General features: G+C 46.3%; 2 protein-coding genes across 2 annotated transcripts; one reads left to right on the forward strand and one right to left on the reverse strand.

Annotated features, from left to right (window-relative positions):
* The first annotated feature begins 199 nt into the window (after window positions 1-199).
* On the forward strand, window positions 200-1,677 carry RPL32 (ribosomal protein L32). Its single transcript, XM_010283065.1, has 3 exons — window positions 200-488; window positions 718-899; window positions 1,502-1,677. The coding sequence occupies exons 1-3, from the start codon at window positions 393-395 to the stop codon at window positions 1,629-1,631; spliced, it is 408 nt and encodes a 135-aa protein (XP_010281367.1). The 5' UTR covers window positions 200-392; the 3' UTR covers window positions 1,632-1,677.
* Window positions 1,678-3,088: 1,411 nt separating this feature from the next.
* On the reverse strand, window positions 3,089-20,133 carry CAND2 (cullin-associated and neddylation-dissociated 2 (putative)). The gene is given in 15 exon segments (XM_010283066.1): window positions 3,089-3,316; window positions 3,537-3,575; window positions 3,577-3,654; window positions 4,373-4,537; window positions 4,657-4,826; window positions 5,512-5,607; window positions 5,982-7,469; window positions 8,730-8,871; window positions 10,228-10,520; window positions 12,641-12,789; window positions 13,479-13,584; window positions 14,163-14,419; window positions 15,068-15,191; window positions 16,957-17,111; window positions 19,991-20,133. Coding segments are annotated over 15 exon segments (3,630 nt in total). The 5' UTR covers window positions 20,131-20,133.
* Between the last annotated feature and the right edge of the window lie 960 nt (window positions 20,134-21,093).

Consider the following 21,093-nt stretch of genomic DNA (forward strand, 5'->3'; position numbering starts at 1 on the left):
TGCTTAGTCGCTTCTGATGGGGGAGAAAGGACTGCGCGCTGCTGTCGGCCTGTCCGTTGGCGCAGTGTCAGCCTGGGTTTTGAGAGTCGGAACGGCCCCGAAGTTGTGAGGGCAGGAGCATAACGGGTGGGGAACGCAGTGCCGTCCAGCGCGGCTGTGGAAGTTGCCTGAGCAACGCGTGACCTCCCAGGATCGCATCTGGAGAGCTTTCAGTGCTCTTCCAGCTTCGGAGGCGGGAGGCAGAGACACTGCAGAGGAATACCCATTCCCTCGCTAGCCTCCAGAGTGGCCCGTGAGTGGAAGATAGTCTGCGACATGTGCTGTTAGTGGAGTAACACATCATTTCTGTGTTGCATTTCCCCCTCACACCAATTCTGTTTATCTTAGACACCATGCCTGCCCTCAGACCTCTCGTGAAGCCTAAAATTGTCAAGAAGAGGACCAAGAAGTTCATCCGTCATCAGTCTGATCGCTATGTCAAGATCAAGGTAAAACGTCGCTGGAAGTTCGTTAGGAAATGAATCTGGGACAGTCGGATGTGGCTGCCTTTAGGGTTGATGGTGAATTAAAGCACAACGGGCACAACGGGCCAGCGCTATAACAGCCTGGCGTGGCGGGTCTTTGCAGATGGGTTTTGGCTAGAGCTATTACCTTGAGGCAGGCGTTTTCAGATTGATCTCGTTTTGTAACTATGAAATATTCTCTGCGTTTCTTCAGCGCAACTGGCGTAAACCGAGAGGTATTGATAACAGAGTTCGCAGGCGGTTCAAGGGTCAGATCCTGATGCCCAACATTGGCTATGGCAGCAATAAGAAGACAAAGCACATGCTGCCCACGGGGTTCAGAAAGTTCCTGGTCCACAACGTCAAAGAGCTGGAAGTACTCATGATGAGCAACAAGTAAGCCTGCAGGGCCTCTGTGCAGAGCCGTCGCTGGCAGCTCTGCCGCTGGGACTGCACGCTGTCTGTCCCCTAATGGCGCTGGGTTGGATGACAAAAAGGCAGTGCAGTCAAGGCAAGACGTAGGTGGGAGATGAGGGAAGTTGGTGTTTTTAAGAGCACAAAGGTTGTTTTGGGTTTCCTTAGTGCTGCTGGCGGGAGGGCACAGAGGGTGTTGGGGCTAGCAAATCCATACCTTTGGCAAAAATACAATGTTATAGTGGTGGCAAACAGCGCTGTACCTACATTTGGTAAAATGGTGATCAGAGCTGTGGCTTCATAGCTGTTCAGGCACAGGCCTAAATCTACTTCTAGTACTTGATTACTCTTATTATTTTCTTATAAAACAATTAACACCATTAAAAACTACCTCTTACTGACTCTGCTTCACAAGAGGAAATGCAGGATGGGTGAGCTGCTGCTTCAGGCCAGGACGGGTCTGGCTTGGCTGTGGGGTGGAGGTCGTGTGCTCCAGCTTTTGGGCTGGGACACTGCTGGTGCTTTGCCTTGGCTGCTGTCAGCGCCGCTGGAGCCCAGCCTGACGCGCGGTTTCTTTCTGACAGGTCGTACTGCGCAGAGATTGCTCACAACGTGTCTTCCAAGAACCGGAAGATAATTGTGGAGAGAGCTGCTCAGCTCGCCATCAAGATCACCAATCCCAATGCCAGACTGCGCAGCGAGGAGAATGAATAAACTGGCTCCTACATCCACAATGTATTTAATAAAGTGTAATAACAAATGTTTTGAGTGTGGGGCTTGGTGCCTGGGTGCAGGCGGGGCAGCAGTGTGCTGCTGGGCTTCAGCAGCCAGAGGTGTGGTTCCTGTGCTACCCCTGCATCAGCTTGGCTGTCCAAGGGTAGATGTGCAGCGGTGCACTTGCTAATGAATTCGGGAGTGCACGCAGCTTCACATGTACATCTTTATTTTTCATACCACTCAAACAGAACGGATGTTCTTTCACACAGCACTATAAATATTTATCAGTCACATCAACCACTGTCAAAGGAGAAAGGAAAGCATGTTACAGCTCTGTGGCTACACGAAATGTGTCATGGTGGCCTTGTGCTCTAACTTGCTGTTATACTTTCTCTCCTTTTTTTCCCCCCCTATACTGAGCAGGATTGGACCACCACAGCCAGTCAGGTAAGTTTTCAAATGCCGGAAGGGTTAGTGTGGACTGCCTGTATGCTTGCACTGCTAGCTAGTGACTTTCACCTCTCTTCTGCAATACTAAAATGCTGAATACTGGCTCCGCTGCCCCTCTGCTGCTGCTCTGTGACCAGAGTCCAGCACAGATCACTGCTCAACACAAACACTGAGCTACTCAGAGGGGGAAGATAGATAAGCCAGTGTTAAAATGCAAAGAAAAGCTTAGTGTAAGGTTTGGTGGTGCAACACAATCAAGTAATCGTCTCTTTCTGGAAGATGGCTGGCTGAGGTACTTTGCAGTCAAAACTGTAAAAATGGGAGTCGAGCAAGACAGCTTTGTATCACCCCAACCCTCCAGAAACATGCAGCTGTCAGCACCCATTTTGTGAGCTGAGCCCTGGGGGAAAGCCTGTGGAGTCTGGGTACTGAACTACCCCTGTGCAGCTCCTGCAGCTTGGGTAATGCAAGTCTGTTTTTCAAAGGGGGCCTACGGTTATGGTGCTCATCACTAATTAAAGATGTGATTCCTAGTTTTTAGCAATGTTATTTAGTGAAACAATATAAATACATTCTTCAGGCAATTTGGGATAGAAAGTGCATGTGCAGTGGTTAAAAAAAAAGTTTTAGACTATTTTTCTTTGTACTACAGTAAGGAAAAACTTCAGGAAGTAGTCCCCTTTTTTCATGGAACCACATTCACTTTTTGATTGCTTTGTATGCCCCTTAAAAACTTGCTCAAAAATTAGAATATTCATCTTCCAGCCCCTCCCCTCCATATGGATGCGCTTCCTGTGTCTCATATCTCGTTACAATTCAGCGAGGTGTCTGGTGCAAGTGCAGCTGGAAGGAACCGTTTTGTCCTGCTGGTGCCCAATGACTCAAGTGGCTGCTGCAGCAGAGACCAGCTGGATGACATTCCTCCTTGGCCCGCCTGTGGCATCTCTGCTCCATTAACACATTGCAAGGGCAGGAAGGTGGCGAAGTAAATGGGCAGATCTTACTTAGCTCATGTCCATTGACTCTGAGGCAGGTAGGGAGGCAGAATCTTTCTGAATGCTCTCAAATAGCGATGCCATTTCGGGATTAGATCTGATCTGAGATGAAAACTCAGCCATCACTGGACTTTTCTCCACCTCAGGGATGGTCAGGAGAGCAGCCACTGCTCTCATAGCAGATCGCTTCAGTTCATCCTGCTTCTCAAACTCCTGTTTCACAGACCCAGCTTTTACCTACAAATCCAAAGCACTGTTTTTAGTTGGCATTTAGAAAAGACAGTGGAGGCACAAAGAATCAGACACGCCAGCAGAGACAGAGGCAGGCAGATGCTTTTCTAGCCGGAGGAGTGTGGGGCATGGGTTGCTCAGAGGCGGTGACAGAGAAGGCTCACAGCACAAGTGGCTTTGTGGCACAACCCACCTCCACTGCGTCACACTCTCTGCCTAATCTTACCTTTGTGGAGCAAGTTGCCCGGAGTGGCTCGATCAGTCGCAATATCAGGGTGGAGCCGTTGCAGCACGGCGCTGGGACAGAGTGTGGACAGCCGAGCCAACATTATGAAAGTCAGCATCTAGACAAAGGAGGAACGACAGAACAGGCGTTGCTTCACTGCACACTCCGATCCCCCAGGCTTAGAGCGTGGATCCTCTCTGCTGAAGCCTGGGTGGTCGTTCTCCCTGTGGTGTCGTGCCAAACCCACCCGGTGGGGAGTTCCCCTGCACTTGTGCAAGGGGGTTTCACAAGAGCTTTGGTTGTGTTAGAAATGCACCCGCTGGCAGCCAACACAAAAGCGTTGCCCAGCTGGGCTCTGGTCCCAGGTGCATGTGGTGCCCTGCTCTCGGGTGTCTGTAAGGGGCTGACGGCCGTTGGGAGAAACGGCAACATTCAGCACAGGGATTGTGCCGCTGCCGTACCCACATCTAAGTGGAGGTAAACAACAGTATGAAAAGGATGAGGGCTTCCTATTGAGCTATGAGGCCATCAACAATGGTAATGCTAAATTTTAATATGGTGTCACTGGCCCCACTGAGCAAGTGACAACCTTAATTTTAAAGGGAGAAGGAACTTATTTTAGACTTTGGTAAATTTCCTATAAAACCAGCTACACCAGGGTTGTGTTTTCAAGGCCACCACAGTCAAGCGAGAGCCAGACAATGTCAGATGAAAGGCTGCAGCAGTTGCAGAGAATAAGAAACGGCCCAGCAGGGGCACTCTGTGCTGTGGTGATGCAGCAGCTCAGTTCAAGCCCGGGCCCCTAGAGAACGAATAACATCAGTGACAGCATCTACCCGAATGTCGTAGTGATCCTTCAGTCCATCCTCCACATGGTTCAGGTACTCGTACATATCCAGTCGGTCAAGGCAGCTTTCCAGCAGTGTATACATGCATTCAAAGGCAGCTTTCCTCACGTCAAGGCCATCATCCACTGTGTGCTTGAATGGCCCCATTTCTACCTTAAACAAGAAAAAAAATAACAGCTGTCACCTAACAGCAGACAGGGTGACAGCTTCATCTCCGCTTCACACACACCGTGTCACTGCCGTATTGCACTCGAGCCGAACAGGTGACATACCTCCCGGATGAGTTCCCTTCTGACCTTCGTTTCATTGTACAGGCTGGGGAGAACTGCGTTTAGTAAATCTCGGATTAAAGAAGGTTTGTTGTGAGCAGCAGAATTAAACATGGCTAAAGCCACACGTCGAACATTCAGATCTGGATCTTGAAGAGTTTTTAAGAAGTCACCTGTGGGATAAGAACACACCAGTCAGTCCTGCTGCTGCGTTTTAGAAGTATTTTAAAAGTATATCACAGTGTATTTCAAGTATCCTGGTTATGAAAGCACCGATGGTAAAATAACTCGAGGGGCAGAGGCTAACAGAGACATTCAAGATGCTTTCCCTCCCTTCATTTGGGATATAGTAAATAGAAGAAACATGACTTTCCTGCATTTGGGCATAAAACAAACTGCCTGATTCAAGTGACCTCACCCTAAAGTCAAATCAGAAGCTTTAGTATTCAAGGAAGTTGGGTTTTGTTTTTTTCTTGCTCAGATCTCATCTGCTCAGACTTCTCTGAAACAGAAGGCCCAGTTTTATACAACAGATCTGAGATGTAGGCTCCTTAGACATAAGACCCTTTTAATGTAGGTTCTATTTTCCAAGATCCTTGTTGTGAGATGCTTGAATCATAAGCTTAAACACAGAAGGAACTTCGCTCCCTAAAAAACTCTTGTCACCAGTGGAACATGCCCAAGAGCATTTAACAAGGACTCACGTGTCAGTGTTGCTTGTTAATCCCAAAGCAGAGAAACACAGATAAAACCCAACTGGATTAGATGAGGTTCACGTACGTGTGAAAAACCCCTGAGCTGCTAATGACGCCTAACATCTCGAGCTCCCAGCTCTCATTGCTGTTTGTACCAGCTCACCTATGCAGCCTTTCAGGAGAGTATCGATAGGCTGAGGCTGGTCTGCAATTGTGAATTTGATTGCAGTTACCACCGTGCTCCGGGCATGGGGAGAGCCTGCGATGAAGATGGAAAGAAAAATCAGTGAAAGATCAAGAGACAAAATCATTGCTGTAACTTTGTAGTGTATGTCCTGCTCTTGGTCACATTACACACACATTGAAGAAATAAGAGAACAGGGGATTTGTCTTAACAACCTCCTTGTTTAAATCCTGCTCCCGCACAATCTCTGTGTGCAGTCCCTGTTCCTAACACCCTCCTGCCGCCTGTGCAAACCAGTGCTCCTCTGATCCGCCCCCCCCAGAGGTTCCTCATTTCCTTCTTGCACCTGCAGACTGGCTTTGCTCCCTTTTGTACCCTTGGCAGCTTACAAGAGGACTTCCCAGCAAAAGGCGGCACTTTCCTGCTCCTACCATTGCCCTTCCCATTACCTGATGACAGCTGTTTTTTCAACCAGGGCAGCAGCTCAGAAGGATTCACCAAAGTCAGCTTCCCCAAGCATTCAGCCACCACATTGCGCGTCCCTTCCTCGGTGCACTCACAGTGCTTGAAAAGCAGAGCCCAAATATCCTCCACGTAAGGTTTGAGGCCATCAGCTGGGGAGGAGCTGATGACTTCTTTTAGAGAGTGCAGCAGGAGGTACTGTCTCTTGGGCTGGCTTCCGATCTCTTTCAGCATGAAGGGAAGATACTCCCTCAGATTCCCAACACTGATGTTCCCCAGCGCATAGGAAGCAGCGGATTTTACCTCTTCGCTGGGGGAAGCGAATGCTTCCAGGATGACGGTTTTGAGCTCTCTCTGAGCACTGAGGTTCGTGGTGCGCCCCATCTCTGCCAGTGAAAGGAAAGCTAGCACTTTAACAGCAGAGCTGGACTTGGGGTTTTTTACATCCTGGATAAACTGGGTCACTATCGCAGGGGCTTCCTTTGGGCAGGCTGAGGAAAGGGCTGCCACGCACTTTGCGACAGAGTAATACGCATGTTTGTGTAATGCCACTGATGCCCCGGCTGAACCTGAGGAGTAAATAGGTGCAGTCAGCTGCTTCATCAGCTCTGAGTAACCCACGGCGGCCGTCTTCGTCAGAACCAGAGCCTGGAAGAAGTCTATGATGGCGCTCAGTGCCCCTCCTTGAAGCAAAGGCGAGTGGACAAGCTGAAAGATTTCAGCAAGAACTGAACCACTGATCTTAGAGATGCAGGATGGATAAACCTTAGCCAAAGTAGTAAGGAACATGATAGCCACTTGGGAAACATGCATGTCATTCTCAGTAATTAAAGCAGGGAGCTCTGTTAGGACAGACTCTATCATGGCAGGCTTGAGGCTATCACTGTAGTTCTTCACCAGCATGTCCAGAGCAGTCAGAGTGCTCAGTTTCAAGGCACGTTGGTTTTTTCTCAAGAAGGAAGCTAGAATGGGGAAACCTTCCCCTAGAATGGGTCTCAAATCTATTTTAAGTGGAGAGCTAGCAATTAGGGTTAATGCTTTGACTGTTGTCAATCTGGTGATTTCATTTTTGAGCCTCTCCAGAAATATCTTCAAGGTTGGCTGGAGATCAGTGCTTAAATGGTCTCCCAGATTGTAAATAATTTGTCCCATGCAGGAGATAGCACACTCTTAAGCTGCCTTCAGTCGCTTCAGAGTACCAGGGAAAAGGTCCTTCACATAGGGCTTGGCATCAAAAGTGCAAGATTTATCCAAAGGCCTGATAACTTTCACAAGTTGCTGAGTAACCAGCAGAGCTTCTGAAGTGATCTTATAAAAGGGGTCTCCAATACAGGTCACGACAGGAGGTAACAGGCTTTTGATATGAGGATGAAATACCTCTGGCTGGTGGTTGCAAAGAAGAACATGAAGGAAAGAGAGTGTATCAATTCTCATGTTGGAGGAGCTGGATTTATCGGCCAGGGAGAAAACAATACCTGTGCAGAAGAGACAAGAATGACTGCTGTCTTATTTCATCCAGTGGTTTTTATCACACACACCACCCTCAAGGAAGGACACAATTGGAATCGGTTTTCTTTCTTTCCTCTCCCCACCCAAAAGGTACGTGCCATTAGAGAGCGCTACTCTCCTTGCTGTCTGCTTTCCAGCAAGTGGCCATTCAGACATAACTGGTTTTCGTAGCAGTCCTGCATGGCTGGCTCTGGAAACTTTTTTTTAACAGTGAATTCGAAGTCATCCTGGGCTGAGAGGAGGTGGTGTAGTTGGTCAAGTGCAAAGTATAACAAAGTATAACAAAATGGCATGAAATTATGACTGGGAAAGCCTAGTCTCAACAACAGGCACTCCAGGCAGTAGGAGTGCCCCTTCATGAGTTTTTCCTTCATTCTTCTGTTGGAAATCTTTAAAAAAAAAGAGGAGGGGGGCAAAAAAAGGCAGGGGGCTCTATGTTTATCTAGTTTTACACCTTCTGTTAGTACTGCTTGGAACGTAACTGTGGACCATTAAAGATGGACTGCCTTTGTGGAAGGGAGGTACTCCCAAGTCCAATTTCTGTGGAAATTCATATTAATGTTTCCCATAAGACTTAATGAGAAACATTTACAACAATACTGCTTTCCACCCCTGAAGTCATGCCTAACTCCTGATTTGAATGTTTTTTCCAATCTATTAATTCGTAAAATGCAGGTACATGGATCCAGCCCAAGGACAATCACAGGAGACTTTTTTTTGTATTTACTAGAGTTACACCAAAAGCAAAGGCAGGACTTTAGTATTATGAGCCTTTCAGCAGCGGGATGCTTCATGAGCCTATAAGCAGGAAAGCTCAGAGAAAAATGTGGCGGTGCAAAATAATCAGTCAATGCAAGTAATTTTTTAACATGTCACTGCCATTTTGTAAAATAAAATGTCACTTGTGTTACTGATCTCAGCCGGCTAACAGCATAATTCCAGCTAGTTTCAAAGCAGGCTGAAATAGGCCCTCCTAAAAGCATCTCCTCAGGGAACTGTAGAAATGACCTTGAGATTCTTATCCCGGCTTTCAGTGGTAGACAGAGCCAGGATTAAGCTGGGAGCTGTTTAGCATATCAACACACAGCAGAGCTTGATGTTTATGTCCTGATGCTGAGCAGAATAATATACAGATATAAAACTGGAACATGCAGGCAAGGAGCATATGTGTTAGGAATGGATTGAGCCAACCCTGCTCTTCACCCCCAGACCACAGACAACTTTACCAGGGACGAGGGCAGGGATGTGATCTGCCAGGCAACCAGGAAGAACACTGGCCAGTTCTGTCAGGAGGCTGAAACAGCCCTGTCTCGATTTGATGCTCTTTTCTTTGAGCTGCCTGTGCAAGGCCTTGATGATGTTGGGGACCTGCAGTTTGGAAAAGAAAACCAGAAACACACACATCATCATCCCAGCTTCCAGGGCGCAGAGCTACGCTACCACAGCAGCTTGCTCAGCTGAGCCAGAGGCACGAGCAGTGCAGCAAGAGAACTAACAGGGACAGCAAGAAACAGTGCGCCCGTTCACCAGAGGAGAATGGACTTGGGATAGACTGGAAGACAGAGTATGTGAAGAAAAGATACATGAACAGAGGAGCAGGAGGGGATGCTGTTCTTTTCCATATTCTGCAAGCAGACTTCCTGGAGTTGGTGTTATCCCCTAACACAGAATCTTAAAGAAACACAACAAAATGATCAGACCAGGACACACTGCTAAAGGAGCGTAGTTTTATGATTCCTTCCTGGTCTGCTGTTTAAGGGTCTAGCCCCATTATATTTAAACTTGGACACCTTGCCAGTGTTTCACTGAAATCAGAAAAGTCTCAGTGAAATCAAAAAACACATCACAGGGCTGAGGTGCAAGTTATTTAAATAAATATCTCATACTTGTGAGATGATTAATCAGGGATGTAATTACATTTTGGCAGGGATTTTAATCCTCCTGCCTCAAGAAGTCACCAGTCAGTGGTAGCATCAGCCAGAAAAGCTGCTCTTATGGTCAAGCAATTCTATAACAACATGGTTATTTCCAATATTTCTTTTGTCTTCTAAAATGGCATGTGTGGACCACAGTGTTAGCAAGGATCCTGGCCTAGGCAGAGTCCTGATCAGCATGTGTGGCTAAATTATTCTGATTGTAATTACTCCAGCGTACTTCCAAATTAAAGCAGTATGTCAGAAAAATTGCTTCCACTATTCTTTCATCTGCAGTGATGTGCGGACTGTGTGCACAACCACAGCAAGCTACCCTGGACGTCACTGGCTGTTCTCCCACAATGAAACTAGCTGCACGCTCTCATACGCCTCCTGACCCGTTCCAAACCGTACTGAGCTTCCAATGGCTTGCTCTGGTACGTTTCTACCACAATTTATTCAATGAGTTTCCTGAGCAGCTGCTGGAGCAACTGTAAGGCAGCAGACTGACACTTCACCCAAAAGCTAACCCATCTCACACGCAGCCTGCAAACGTGCCAGAGGCTAGCGGAGCGAGCCGCGCAGGTTGCACCTCAGTGCTCCTGCACTGGCCCAGCGCTCTCTCCTGGGGAATGGCGGGAGACGAACAGTAAATGGTCAGCCCTCAGGATTTGCTTCCTTTTGGTTGCGTGCCCAAGGGCTCCTTCAGCTAGCTACGTTCTCACACTTAACTACTGGGCATACTGATGTGTGGCACGGTACCTACTTCATTGCTTTCTGATTTAATCCTGCCCGCCGTCTTCTCACGCACCTGGTTCTGAAGCATTGTCAGGGGAACGTCACCTTTGCCAGAGGCATCTGAAGCATGCAGCCAGCTCTGGGTGGGCAGTGTTTGCTTCAGCAAGGAGATATAAGCGCTGAAGATGTCAGCTTTGACATTCTCCTCCCTCTCTTTGAACCTGCTTATCAAGACTGGGGAAAGAGTTTTGTAGAAGTCCTGAAGGAGATCGTGCCTGCTGCTGACAATGGCCTCCAGGCACTTCGCTGCGGACCTGCGGACTTTCCAGCTGATGTCATCATCATCGCTGTACTCATCATCGCTTTCTGGAGAGAAGACAAGGGAAAACAAGGTGCACCATTATGAGAAAACCAGAGCTAGCGGACCACTTGATCCTCAGAGCTTCCCTCTCCAGCTGCGCAGACAAACAGATGCCAGTAACTCACACATATCTGGGAACATGAAATTGTCCAGAATAGCCTGTCCCTACAGACGTCATTACCAGCCAATCTGACCCAGGGCTGCCCTGCATCAGATTCTTCTGTTCCAAGAAAGAGCTGATGGGGAATAAACCTTAATGTTACTGCCCTCACTGGCCCCTTCAGGTCAGGCATCAAGGCTTTTGTTTTGAAGGGATAATGAGGTTCCCAGACTTTAAAGCCAGAAATATGCAAATATTTGTCTTAACAATTCCTGAATGGCACAGAACAGTGTAGCAATTTACTATGTTATTGGCAGAACATACAACATATTTTCCAGGAAGCCAGCCAGGACCTTACCCCAATGAATATGAAAGTAAACAAAAATGCCTTTCTTCCAAGGAACTTGTTCTAACTTCTGCTCTTAGCTGCCACACTATATGCAGCTATAAATAGAGACATTATGAAATGTTGTCTACAGCTAACAGGCACTAAAGGCACCCCTCCTATCTGACCAAGGCTGGACAGCCACCCCAAAGTAAACACAATTCAGAAAATAAATGAAAGGCCTCTTTTAAAGACAGTATCAGATTGCTTTCACTGATGACTAAGGTATTTTTAGTGGTGGACCAAGTTGTTTTTCATGGTGGCACTTTTAAGTGTTCCAGACTTTAGCTTTCTCTCTTCTGCTACAAAGAAGTAAAAAAATAGCTACCCTACAGTAAAATGCAATTGTGTGGCTACTATGTTTGTAGGCCGAGTTCAGTTGCCCTGAAACCATTACATCAAAATGGCAGGCTTTCATTTAAAATAGCAGTTAAGCATACAACTCTTCCTGCAAAACAAAACAGCAAGCAGCCTCGCAAGGAGGGGCACAAGCGCAGGACAGGCCCTGCAGCCCCTGGGCGGCTGCAAAGACGAGCCTTGGCTGGCTTTGCGCACGGGAACGGCGCGTACGCGCGGAAAACGGCCTAGCAGATGGAGAGACACGAGGAAGCAATGCAGAAACCCAGAAAAAGCTGCAGCCTGACAAAGCCGCGTGATTCGGACACGCCCCGGCAGGGTGCTGGCTGCCACAGCCTGGACATGCTGCTCGCTTGCCTGACCGCCCCTGCGAGCAGGGAAAGCAGGAGTTTGTCAATACGTGAGACCACATCAAAGAGTTCTGATTCCTTTTCTAACTAGAGTAAGCTACAAGTGCTGGCTCGCTGCCTGGTTAAAAAAAGGTAACACTGCATAACACCGCAGCACACGCGGCAAGAGGTTAACTGTTTAACTGCAATTTCTAGATCTGCCTGTAACATCTTTCTTTTCAAGAAATACCATTTTGTCAGGCCCCAGCAAGGAGCCATGTCTCTCACATAAGCCTAAGCACACTAGAGCTAAACTACGAGGACCGACAGGAACTGGTGTTACAGCTGCATTCAAACGCTTGGTGTCACCACCTGCGGTCTGGACAAGCCGGAGAGCGGGCAACAGCGACAGCGTTCGCACCTTCCCTTGAAGAACAGCCCACGCATATTAAGTCAACTGCTTGGAGCAGGGGTCTGAGGTCCGCCTGGAAGGCTGCAAGCAGCACCGGCACCTTTGGGAGCACAAGGAAGCGTTTCCAACAATCAGGATGGCAAAGCAGCTGCCCCTCAGGACTTCCAGGTATTAAATCTGGCTGCTTGCTGGATATGCTCCAAGAAACTCCTGCAGTCAGCAGGCACAGGAAAAACAGTGCTGCCGTGGCCTACCTCTCCACTAAGCTACTTCAGAGTTCAAGTTTCAGTGTTTTCACTGTCGCCTAAGGCACGGAGAGACCTGAGGACTTTGTCAGGAAAAAGTAAAACTAACAAACTCAGAATCACTGCTGGAACTCTGCACTATATTATTACCATTGGTAAATTAAAAGAACCCATTTAAAAGAAGTGACTGTCTTGAAACAGATCTGGAAAGCAACATCACAGAGGGTGAGAAAGCAGGAAGGGGAGAAACGTTAACACAGCGTTGTGCTGAGCACAGTCATCCTCACAAGCAGGCACCTTGCTCCTCATCCTCCCCATTTTCAGTTTCCATCATCTCTTCCTCTTCCTCCTCCTCGTTATCATAGTTGTAGTTTGGGTCAAAGGTGAGGTACTTCAAACATAACCCCATCACATTAGGGATGTGAGGATCAATTTCCTTTGGGCACCTATCACAAGAAATAAAAATCCTAAGAGTTAATAAATTAAAGGCTAAGCAATTTTAAATATTCAAATGACATAATTAATCTCAAAAGGATCCAAAAATGCTTCATGGGCTATACGAACATTTTGTTAACGTGAGTTAAACCAGAGCCGCTCCTTCCTGCTGCGCATGAAGCAAGACCACATTCCCCTCGGGAGGGTGCAATGATTTCTATAGGGAAAAAAAAAAAGTAGTTCTCTTCACCACTGGTTGAATCTTCCCTTCATGTGAGAAAACCTCAGCAGCTCAGCAGGGCTCCTCTTCCAAGACAAGCAGTAAACATTTGACCAAACAACAAGAGCGCTGCAGCTCAGCAGCAATTCTGCCTGAGCCCCCTTCTGCCTCCCACTTCCTCCATGCACCAGGAGTGAGGCAGTTCCCTCTTGCTGAGGAATCCTCCAAGGACAAGGAAAACTCCCAGACCTGCAAAATCCTCCCCAAAACCTCGATACAGAAACACACTCTCACATGTCGAGGTAAAATAGCTCAAGCCCAACTCTGCATGTAAAGGAGGGATTTCATTTGTGTACTGTCTTTCCCAACAGGAATGCATGTAAGAAGGTACTCAACCGTGGATGCTGAATGTGTAGATATTTATGCTACGAGGACACTGATGCACAGGATGGTGCACAGTTGTTCCTCAAGGGCACGCACCTTCTCACAAAAGACTCGAAGGCTTGAAAGCAGTACTCTCTCAGCTCATCATCTTCCACATTACAGTACTGAACAATCAGAGGAATTATTTTCTCCAGATGTTCTCCTGGGAAAGACAAAGTAAGTTGCAGTGAAAACCCAGTCCAGCCTTCATTCATCCAAGCAGCTAACAGTTCAGCCACCCGCCACTTTCTTCATGTGCCTGGCACAGCATTTGTCCCCTGGACCTCATGGTCCAGCCTTGCAGGGGTTTTAAGCAGACGACCCCTGCTCCCTGTCTTCAGCCCCTTGCTGGCATTCCAGTCACAGAAAAAGCTGTGATTAGAAATCTTCTAGGACCTACTCTCAGCTCTGGCAGATCTTTTAGACAAGTAATACAGTATGTTGCCCTCCATTTCTCCTCACATTTAAAATGGGGTGAATTCACTGACCTAATTCACAGAGGTGTTAATTCAGACCAGGGAAGCGCTGCAAGACCTTGTGATGAAATCACTACAGAAGGGCAGCCACAGAGTTACTCTGGTGTCTCCTCCCTTCCAAGTGGAGATCAGAGAGCCAGCTCAGGACCACAGAGGGAATCACAAAGCACAAGCCACTAACATGTTAGGAACAGAGTAAGCACTAAAGGAGCTGCTCTAAAATGCATGCACATTTCCCAGCATCATTTCAAGCTATTTGTCCTACCTATGCGGTGTCCAGCCTGCCTACTGATGCCAGCAACACACTGAATGTACGTCCTGGTAGTAGAAGTAGACTCATTCCTCTTCAGCTCGGCAAGCAGATGCTCTGTGAGCTCTGAGAAGATGTTTCCACTGCAGGTCAAGACAAGATGACCCAAGGCAATGATGGCTCTTTTACGTACTGCCAGCCTGGGGCTTGTCAGCTGGGGAAGGAGGCAGTTCAGAATGGAGGAATGGAAAGAGTAGAGTGTTCCCCCTAGTCTGCAATCAACAGCACAAGACAGAAGTTGAAAGTCAAAGCCTCAGAGAAAAAGCCCTCTTGGCAGTAAAAAATGTAAAAATCCTTCAGCTCTGAGGACTTCATGCATGTTGTGGGGGGCGAGAGGAAAAGGGTGGGTTTGGCATTTTGGTCTGAACACCGACTTGTTCTGTGTAACACAGGGAGAGGTTATTTGTCTCCATCGTGGAGGAGTTTGATTTTGACGGTGTCCTTCTGGATGACCTGGGGTTTGTCAATAATTTCCTGCGCGCAGCTGACATATGACACTGTCACTCTGACTTATGTAACAAGAGAAAGAGGCAGCCAGGAAAAAAAAAATGCATGCGTGATCAGATCACAGGGCAAAAATAAACTTTCCTGCTTTGCCCTCTCTCTCCCTACACTTTGTTTGAACTGAGCCTCTGTGGGATCCATCACCAGTGTTACTGCTGTTCCCAAGCACAGAACGCTTGGGCTCACGTCATCTCTCAGCTCTGCTGGGGAATCTGCTCTGATCTCCAGTGGCAGCCAACCCAAATCCTTTATTTTTCAGTCCTCGTAGTAGGATTAGAGAACTACAGAAATCAAAAACAAACACATGCATGCAGCCCGCTGCTGTACACAGCTGCCAAAAGGAAATCACTTGGTACCTGCTCAGCATATCTGACAGGATGTCGAGAGCCTCCAGCTGCACAGATACATCCTCCTGCTTGCCAATGGCTCCCGTCAGCTGGGCTGTGATCTTTTTGCACACATTTGCTGTCATAGTGGAGCCTGCAAGAGAGAGATTTTTCCCCACTGCCAGTTAAAAAGAAGTCTTTTTACTGCCAAGAACCATTTAATCCCTGCTACATTTAAAAAAAAAAAAAAAAAAGGATAAATCACCACTGGGAGACCTAACCAGAACAGCAGTCAACTAGCTTTCATTTGAGATGCAGTGCAGTGAGGTATCTCCCTCTGCAGTATGATGCATTAACTATTTGGAAGAACCTTCTCTTCTTGGAAAGTGTCTTTTACCTTAAAACGGCCTGGCTGTCTCACAGGTAGCTCCCAGGCCCATGCAATGCAGGGAGCAGAGATGGGTGGGAAAGTTCTGGCATGTTTTTTTTCCCTATTTTTAACTTGAAAATGTTCAGTTTCAACACATTGAGGTTTTCTCCATAGGAAGAGCAGTCTTGACAGAAACTGTTTCTCAGCTCCATAGCTTCATGATTAAATCTAAGGCTAGAACAAGATAAATCTGTTGCAAAATAAGATATAAGCCAGGTTCAAGAACGTGTTGAGATTACAACCACAGCCTAGGATCTCAATCTCCTACAGTCCAGGTCAATGTCTAGACACAAGTATAGTCTTCATGCTGGAGTGTGCCTGTCCCAACGACGATTTCTGTTGTGGTTTTTTTCCCAGTTGGTTCAGTGCAAAGCATAAGCAGCTTCGAATTCCACAAAACTTTCAAAGGAAGGGACAATTGCTTCCCACGCCATTCTGAACAGCCTCCATGACGCAACAGAGACAAAGGAGAAGTGGGACATCCTTGGAGCATCATTAACTGCTGTACAGCACTGAGAAAGGACCCTGCCTCAGGCACATGCTCTTTCTTGGACTGTTACTTCAAACCTCCCCTTTGTTCCAGACTACACCACAGCAACAGCAACCACACGGAGTGGGGCTTAGTGTGAAGAAAGCACAGGGGGAGGATGCAAAATCTCTCCATTTTGCAGCAAACTCACACTGCTTTTGCTGCCTTCTACCCACACAGTGTCAATCCCAACCCTTAAGGAGATGACTTATCTGTTGCTACCTTAAAACAGATTCAGTTCATGTGATGTATGTTAAATAAAGGATTCTGAAAGGAGCACTCCAAGAGCTTAACACTTTGGAGAAATTGAAAGAAGAGTTCAGCAAGTATTTGCATACTAATTCTAATTCTTCTCCCAACCTAAAATCCATCAGCCTGGCAGCACTGCCACAGGCACCTGCCATGAAGGAATAACAGATACATGAGATGGCTGCAGAGGAAACTCAAATGTCTGTGAGCCTCACCTATCTCCTGAATAGCTGCTGCATTTTTGGGATATGTAGTTCCAAACGCAGGAGGAGCAGCCAGGGCAGCTGTGGCAGTCGAAGACTTGGTCCAGCTGGGCTGCAGACAGGAGGTGGTGCGGTGTGAGATCGCACAGGGTAGTGGCATTGCTGATGTGGAGATCAACAGCCCCGCAAGACTGCCTGAATAGCAATAACCTAATGCATACTGAATGCTTTAGGATTTCTATAAACAAAACCCGATTTCTCCAAGAACTCAGATGCAGTTTCAGGCTTAAGTATCCTCAGGGTGACCAGCTCAAGTTCTTATTTAATCCCATCATTAATCACACCAGTGTCTCAACTTCTACTATCTCTCCTCATTTCATTACTTGTCCTCTAGCAGGTGAATAAGGAATTTGTAACTTTTAGGCCCTGAACTACATGTTTTCCTCTGTTTCCCAAAGGGTGTAACTCCCTATTGCCTCAGTCTGACAAACAGGGACAGACGTTTTACCTGTAGAAGCTGGTGGCAGCTCAGAGATGACAGTTTTCAGTCCAATGCTGGAGATATCCCGCAGCTGCTCCTTGTCAGATAACATGTTTGTACACAGCGTATCCACAATGGTTTCCACCTGGTACTCCTTCACTTTGCCAACCAGCGGGCCCAGGCTGCGGGAGAAGCCAGTTAGAATGAAGAGGAAGAGGGATGCTTTCCACCGTCAAAGGGATGCTCAGGCTCACTCCTCCTTAAAGGCAGCTCAGCCCCAAATGCAAATATTACCAGAATACGAGTATCGAGCACCGATACCCTGCAGCACGCCGTGTCCCTAGGTTTACATACCCTGCATTATTGCCTCAGTTAACTCTGTATCAGACTTCAGTGAATTTTAGATAGATTTGTAGGAGGACATTTCACACCAACTACTGCAAACATGAGGCCAGTTAATATGTTACTGGAAGGAGCAGCTCAGAAGTTACAACACAATGAATTTGAACAAAAGGAACCATGTCACACAGAGTAATGGTAAAATCTAGTCAGCTTTTTGGAAGAAAACCCACAAAAACAAACCAACCATCAGAAACTGACTTACATGAGGAAATGTGAAATGGATTTTCATAAACAATTACCTACCTATTGCCCTTGGCTGTGTGTCTGACAAGGTCTGCCTGAGCCAAGGCTCAGAATTACAACCGAGGGAAGACCACTCCCTTTCCACAGCACTTTTTAAAAATTATTATTATGAGAAAAACTTTCTGTTAATAACCTGTGTCTCCAGCCGGTAAGTTTGTATTCCAAATTGTGCACAGAGAGTTCGTCAGCATTTGTTTGAAACTATTTATTTTTACATCTTTACAAGGTAACTAGCTAAAATGTAAAGCACTAACTGTATTTCAGCAAGACACATTGCAGCTTTCCTTCCACAACCGGCCACACTTAAGTGTTTGAATTAAGCTAATGAATTCAAAATGCATTTGTTTCCCATGAATATTCTGTAACCCTTGCTAAGAAATTGCTGTTTCAGAGACAGCAAATCTGGTTGCTAGAATTTTCATGAGAAGCAAACACAGATGAGTGGAAACACACCCCATAGAAAATTCCATCTTCTTGTTTTAGCGAACATCCACAGAAAATACTTTGAGCCCAATTTCAATCCTAACAACGCATCACTCTTCTACAGGTTGAGTGGGCTTGCCCAGGGCCCTGTGACCCACCAGTGGCAGGGATCCATGTCCAAGCCCCCGTGGTTATGCCACCCCTCCTCTCCCACTGAATGGTCTGCCCAGATGAAGAAATGGGGCCCCAGCTTGCAGATTAACACTGCTAGGCAATTCTTCATGCCCCAGTCTAGAAATGACTTTGGAAGGATTCGGGCCTGAACAGAGATTTTGACAGATGCTATAGGTACTTTTGACTTCCCATGAGTCAATACCACCTTGCAGAGAAGCAGCTACTTGCTGTAGCAGTGATGAGGCTGCGCTCCAATTTCAGTGCCAGGTACAAAATGTTCCCTTTCTTGTGGGGACTAGTCAAAACAGAATGATTTGAACTGAATAATATAGATCTTTTCCTTTGAGTTCAAAAAACAAATGAGAATTGAACAGCTCCCTGGGATTCATGTGCAGCGCAAACATTTTTCTAAACAGGGTTTTAGAGTTTTAAAAATACCATCGTGCTGCTATTCGAGAGCAAAAATATATTTAAATAACCAGTTCCTGGAGGTTTCACAGCTCTTTTTTCCCCTGTCTTCCCCTTCATACAGGCAAGTGAAAATACAAAACAGAGCGAAGGAAAGGCCTAATCTGCCTCTTTGGAGTTTTGTTTTTTTCTTTGTTACATAGAAAAAATGTTATACAGAAGAGAGGGACTAGAGGTTTTGGCTCTGTACGCTGCACAATACTAGGGCACAGTCACTGATCACTGGGGACTACCATCAATGCTACATGCCCATATGGCTCAAAAGGGAAGGCTACCAGTTGCCTATAGAGTACAAAAAGAGAGAGAGAGAGACATGTAGGGCTTTCAACATAGGCTTCTTTCACTGAAGCTTACAGACAGGAGAGGTTCTGCTCCCGACCGTCAGTGGTGAAAGTCTCTGCCTCAGTGGGAGCTGAACAGGACTGTTAAAACATTGGCCTGGATGATTTACATTTTCTTAAGAGCTTGTACGAGAAGACATGGTGCTAGCACTCTACAATGTTTATGGCTGGACACAGTTTATAATATCCTTGTAAAAAAATGCATTTTCTGTCATCTTTTTCTCCCTACCTTTTGGCATAGCTCCAGTAATGCAAACTGTATGGAGCACCTATGCACAGGTGGTTGTCTCCCTGCTGGCACACCACAATTACCCTGACAGCATGCTTAACAAACACTATCTGTGCAGTGTTTCCCAGAGCACACAAAGCAAACTCACATGCAGCCTGTTCTGTATAAGACTATTACTAAATTCAATCATTAGGACAATGATAGCTGTTTAGAGCCTGAGTAGCTACTCTGAAATACAAGAATTCGAAAAGAAGTACTGTGACTTGGAGTCCAAACAGGGAAAAAAACCCAAGTGCGTTATAAACTTTAATGAAAATGCCCTTGAAGAGTAGAATTTGGACCTTCAAATGCCATTTTTGAAGGCCTGTACATGTTTAGTACTGTCTCTATCAAAGACAGAACCACTGGGAAATTCAGCACTGGATTTCAAAGCATGAGAAAGGCAAGGAACTTGATGACCAAAATTTTAATTCAGGCTTCTCTCTGAAGAAATAAAATCTTAGGCATGCTACTTCTACTAGGGTAAGATTCGTAATATAAACACAGAACTACTTCCAAAATCACCGACTGTTCTATGAAGATATCTGTATGCTCACCCCTTCTGAATACCAATAGAGAAACAAACTGCTGTGCCCGGGATGAGAGGGAAAGCCCCTACAAAGCGAGGTCTGAGTAAGGGGCCAATGCTGCGGGTCCAGGGCTCCGCGCCAAGACAGTCTCTGCTGTCTGTGACAGATTTGCTATTGTCAAGGAATATGGTAATTACTGCCAAGGCTCCTACCATTTGACAGCGAGGTTCTGTACTTCCCCATTTTTGTCCTCCAGCAATTTCAAAAGCATTTTCACAACTTTTTTCTCGCTGTCTTCATCTAGTTTTATCGAATCTTTCTGCAGTTCCATCATCAGGTCGTTGGTGGCCATAAACCTGAAAGAACATATAGCAAAAGTGGATTGGCTGACATACAGACTCAAATGCATTTCCTTCACATCACTTTGGACAAGGAAACTTGACAATTAGCGCTTGTATGAAAACACACTTTCAAAGAGCAACTTACAACCCTTTACACTGTCCTGAAAAATAAGGTACAAAGAATTATTACTGTCTTACAAGTGGAAAACTCAGGCAGAGGTAGTTGGTGAAAAGGCTTTAGCTGAGGAATCTGTGAAAATGAGAAATACACATTCTCCACTCTCCTTAAAATACGTAACAGGGATGGGGTAAATGAAAACTCTGAAATTGGCACCCAGCTTGTGTATTTTTTTCAGTGACTAAATCAAGATGGTTAACTATGCTAGAAAAAAATCATGGTGGCTCTTTCTACCTATTTCTATGCCTAGGGAAACCAGTCACAGGTCTAAGAATGCACCTGGCTCTGTTCTTTCTGGCTTATTAAGCACTGATAATATGATACCACACATGGAGAAGGGGATCAAGCTATCAAGCTCAAAAATGAAAAATAAAGTCATGACTCCATGCAAACTGTACTTTAGAAGTTCCCTTAGGCTATATTTACATTGCTATTGTTCAGCCCAGCCAGAGTTTGTTTCTGTCCTTCTGCTCCTGAGAGCCTTTACTAATCCAAACCGTTGTGTCATCCACACACTCAACCTCTTTTTCCTTGCTTAACTCCCTCTCAAAGTTTTGGGTTTGTTTGGGTTTTTCTGTTCTAGAGAAAAGATACTAAACATCCTGCTACACCGAGACATTGCTGGTGATGGATGCAATGCTGTCATGCTTTTTTATCACTTGGGTACAAGATAAACCGCAGATGCTGCACCGGCGCTGCAGCTTCCGCTGTTGAAAAGACCTCTACAAAAGCTACTTTTTTCCAGGATATATGCAACCTTGACCACCGCAGTTCCTACTTCTGATTCTCTGGTGTC

This window comes from Phaethon lepturus, unplaced genomic scaffold (genome assembly GCF_000687285.1).
Source record: "Phaethon lepturus isolate BGI_N335 unplaced genomic scaffold, ASM68728v1 scaffold48712, whole genome shotgun sequence".
Lineage (NCBI taxonomy): Eukaryota > Metazoa > Chordata > Aves > Phaethontiformes > Phaethontidae > Phaethon > Phaethon lepturus.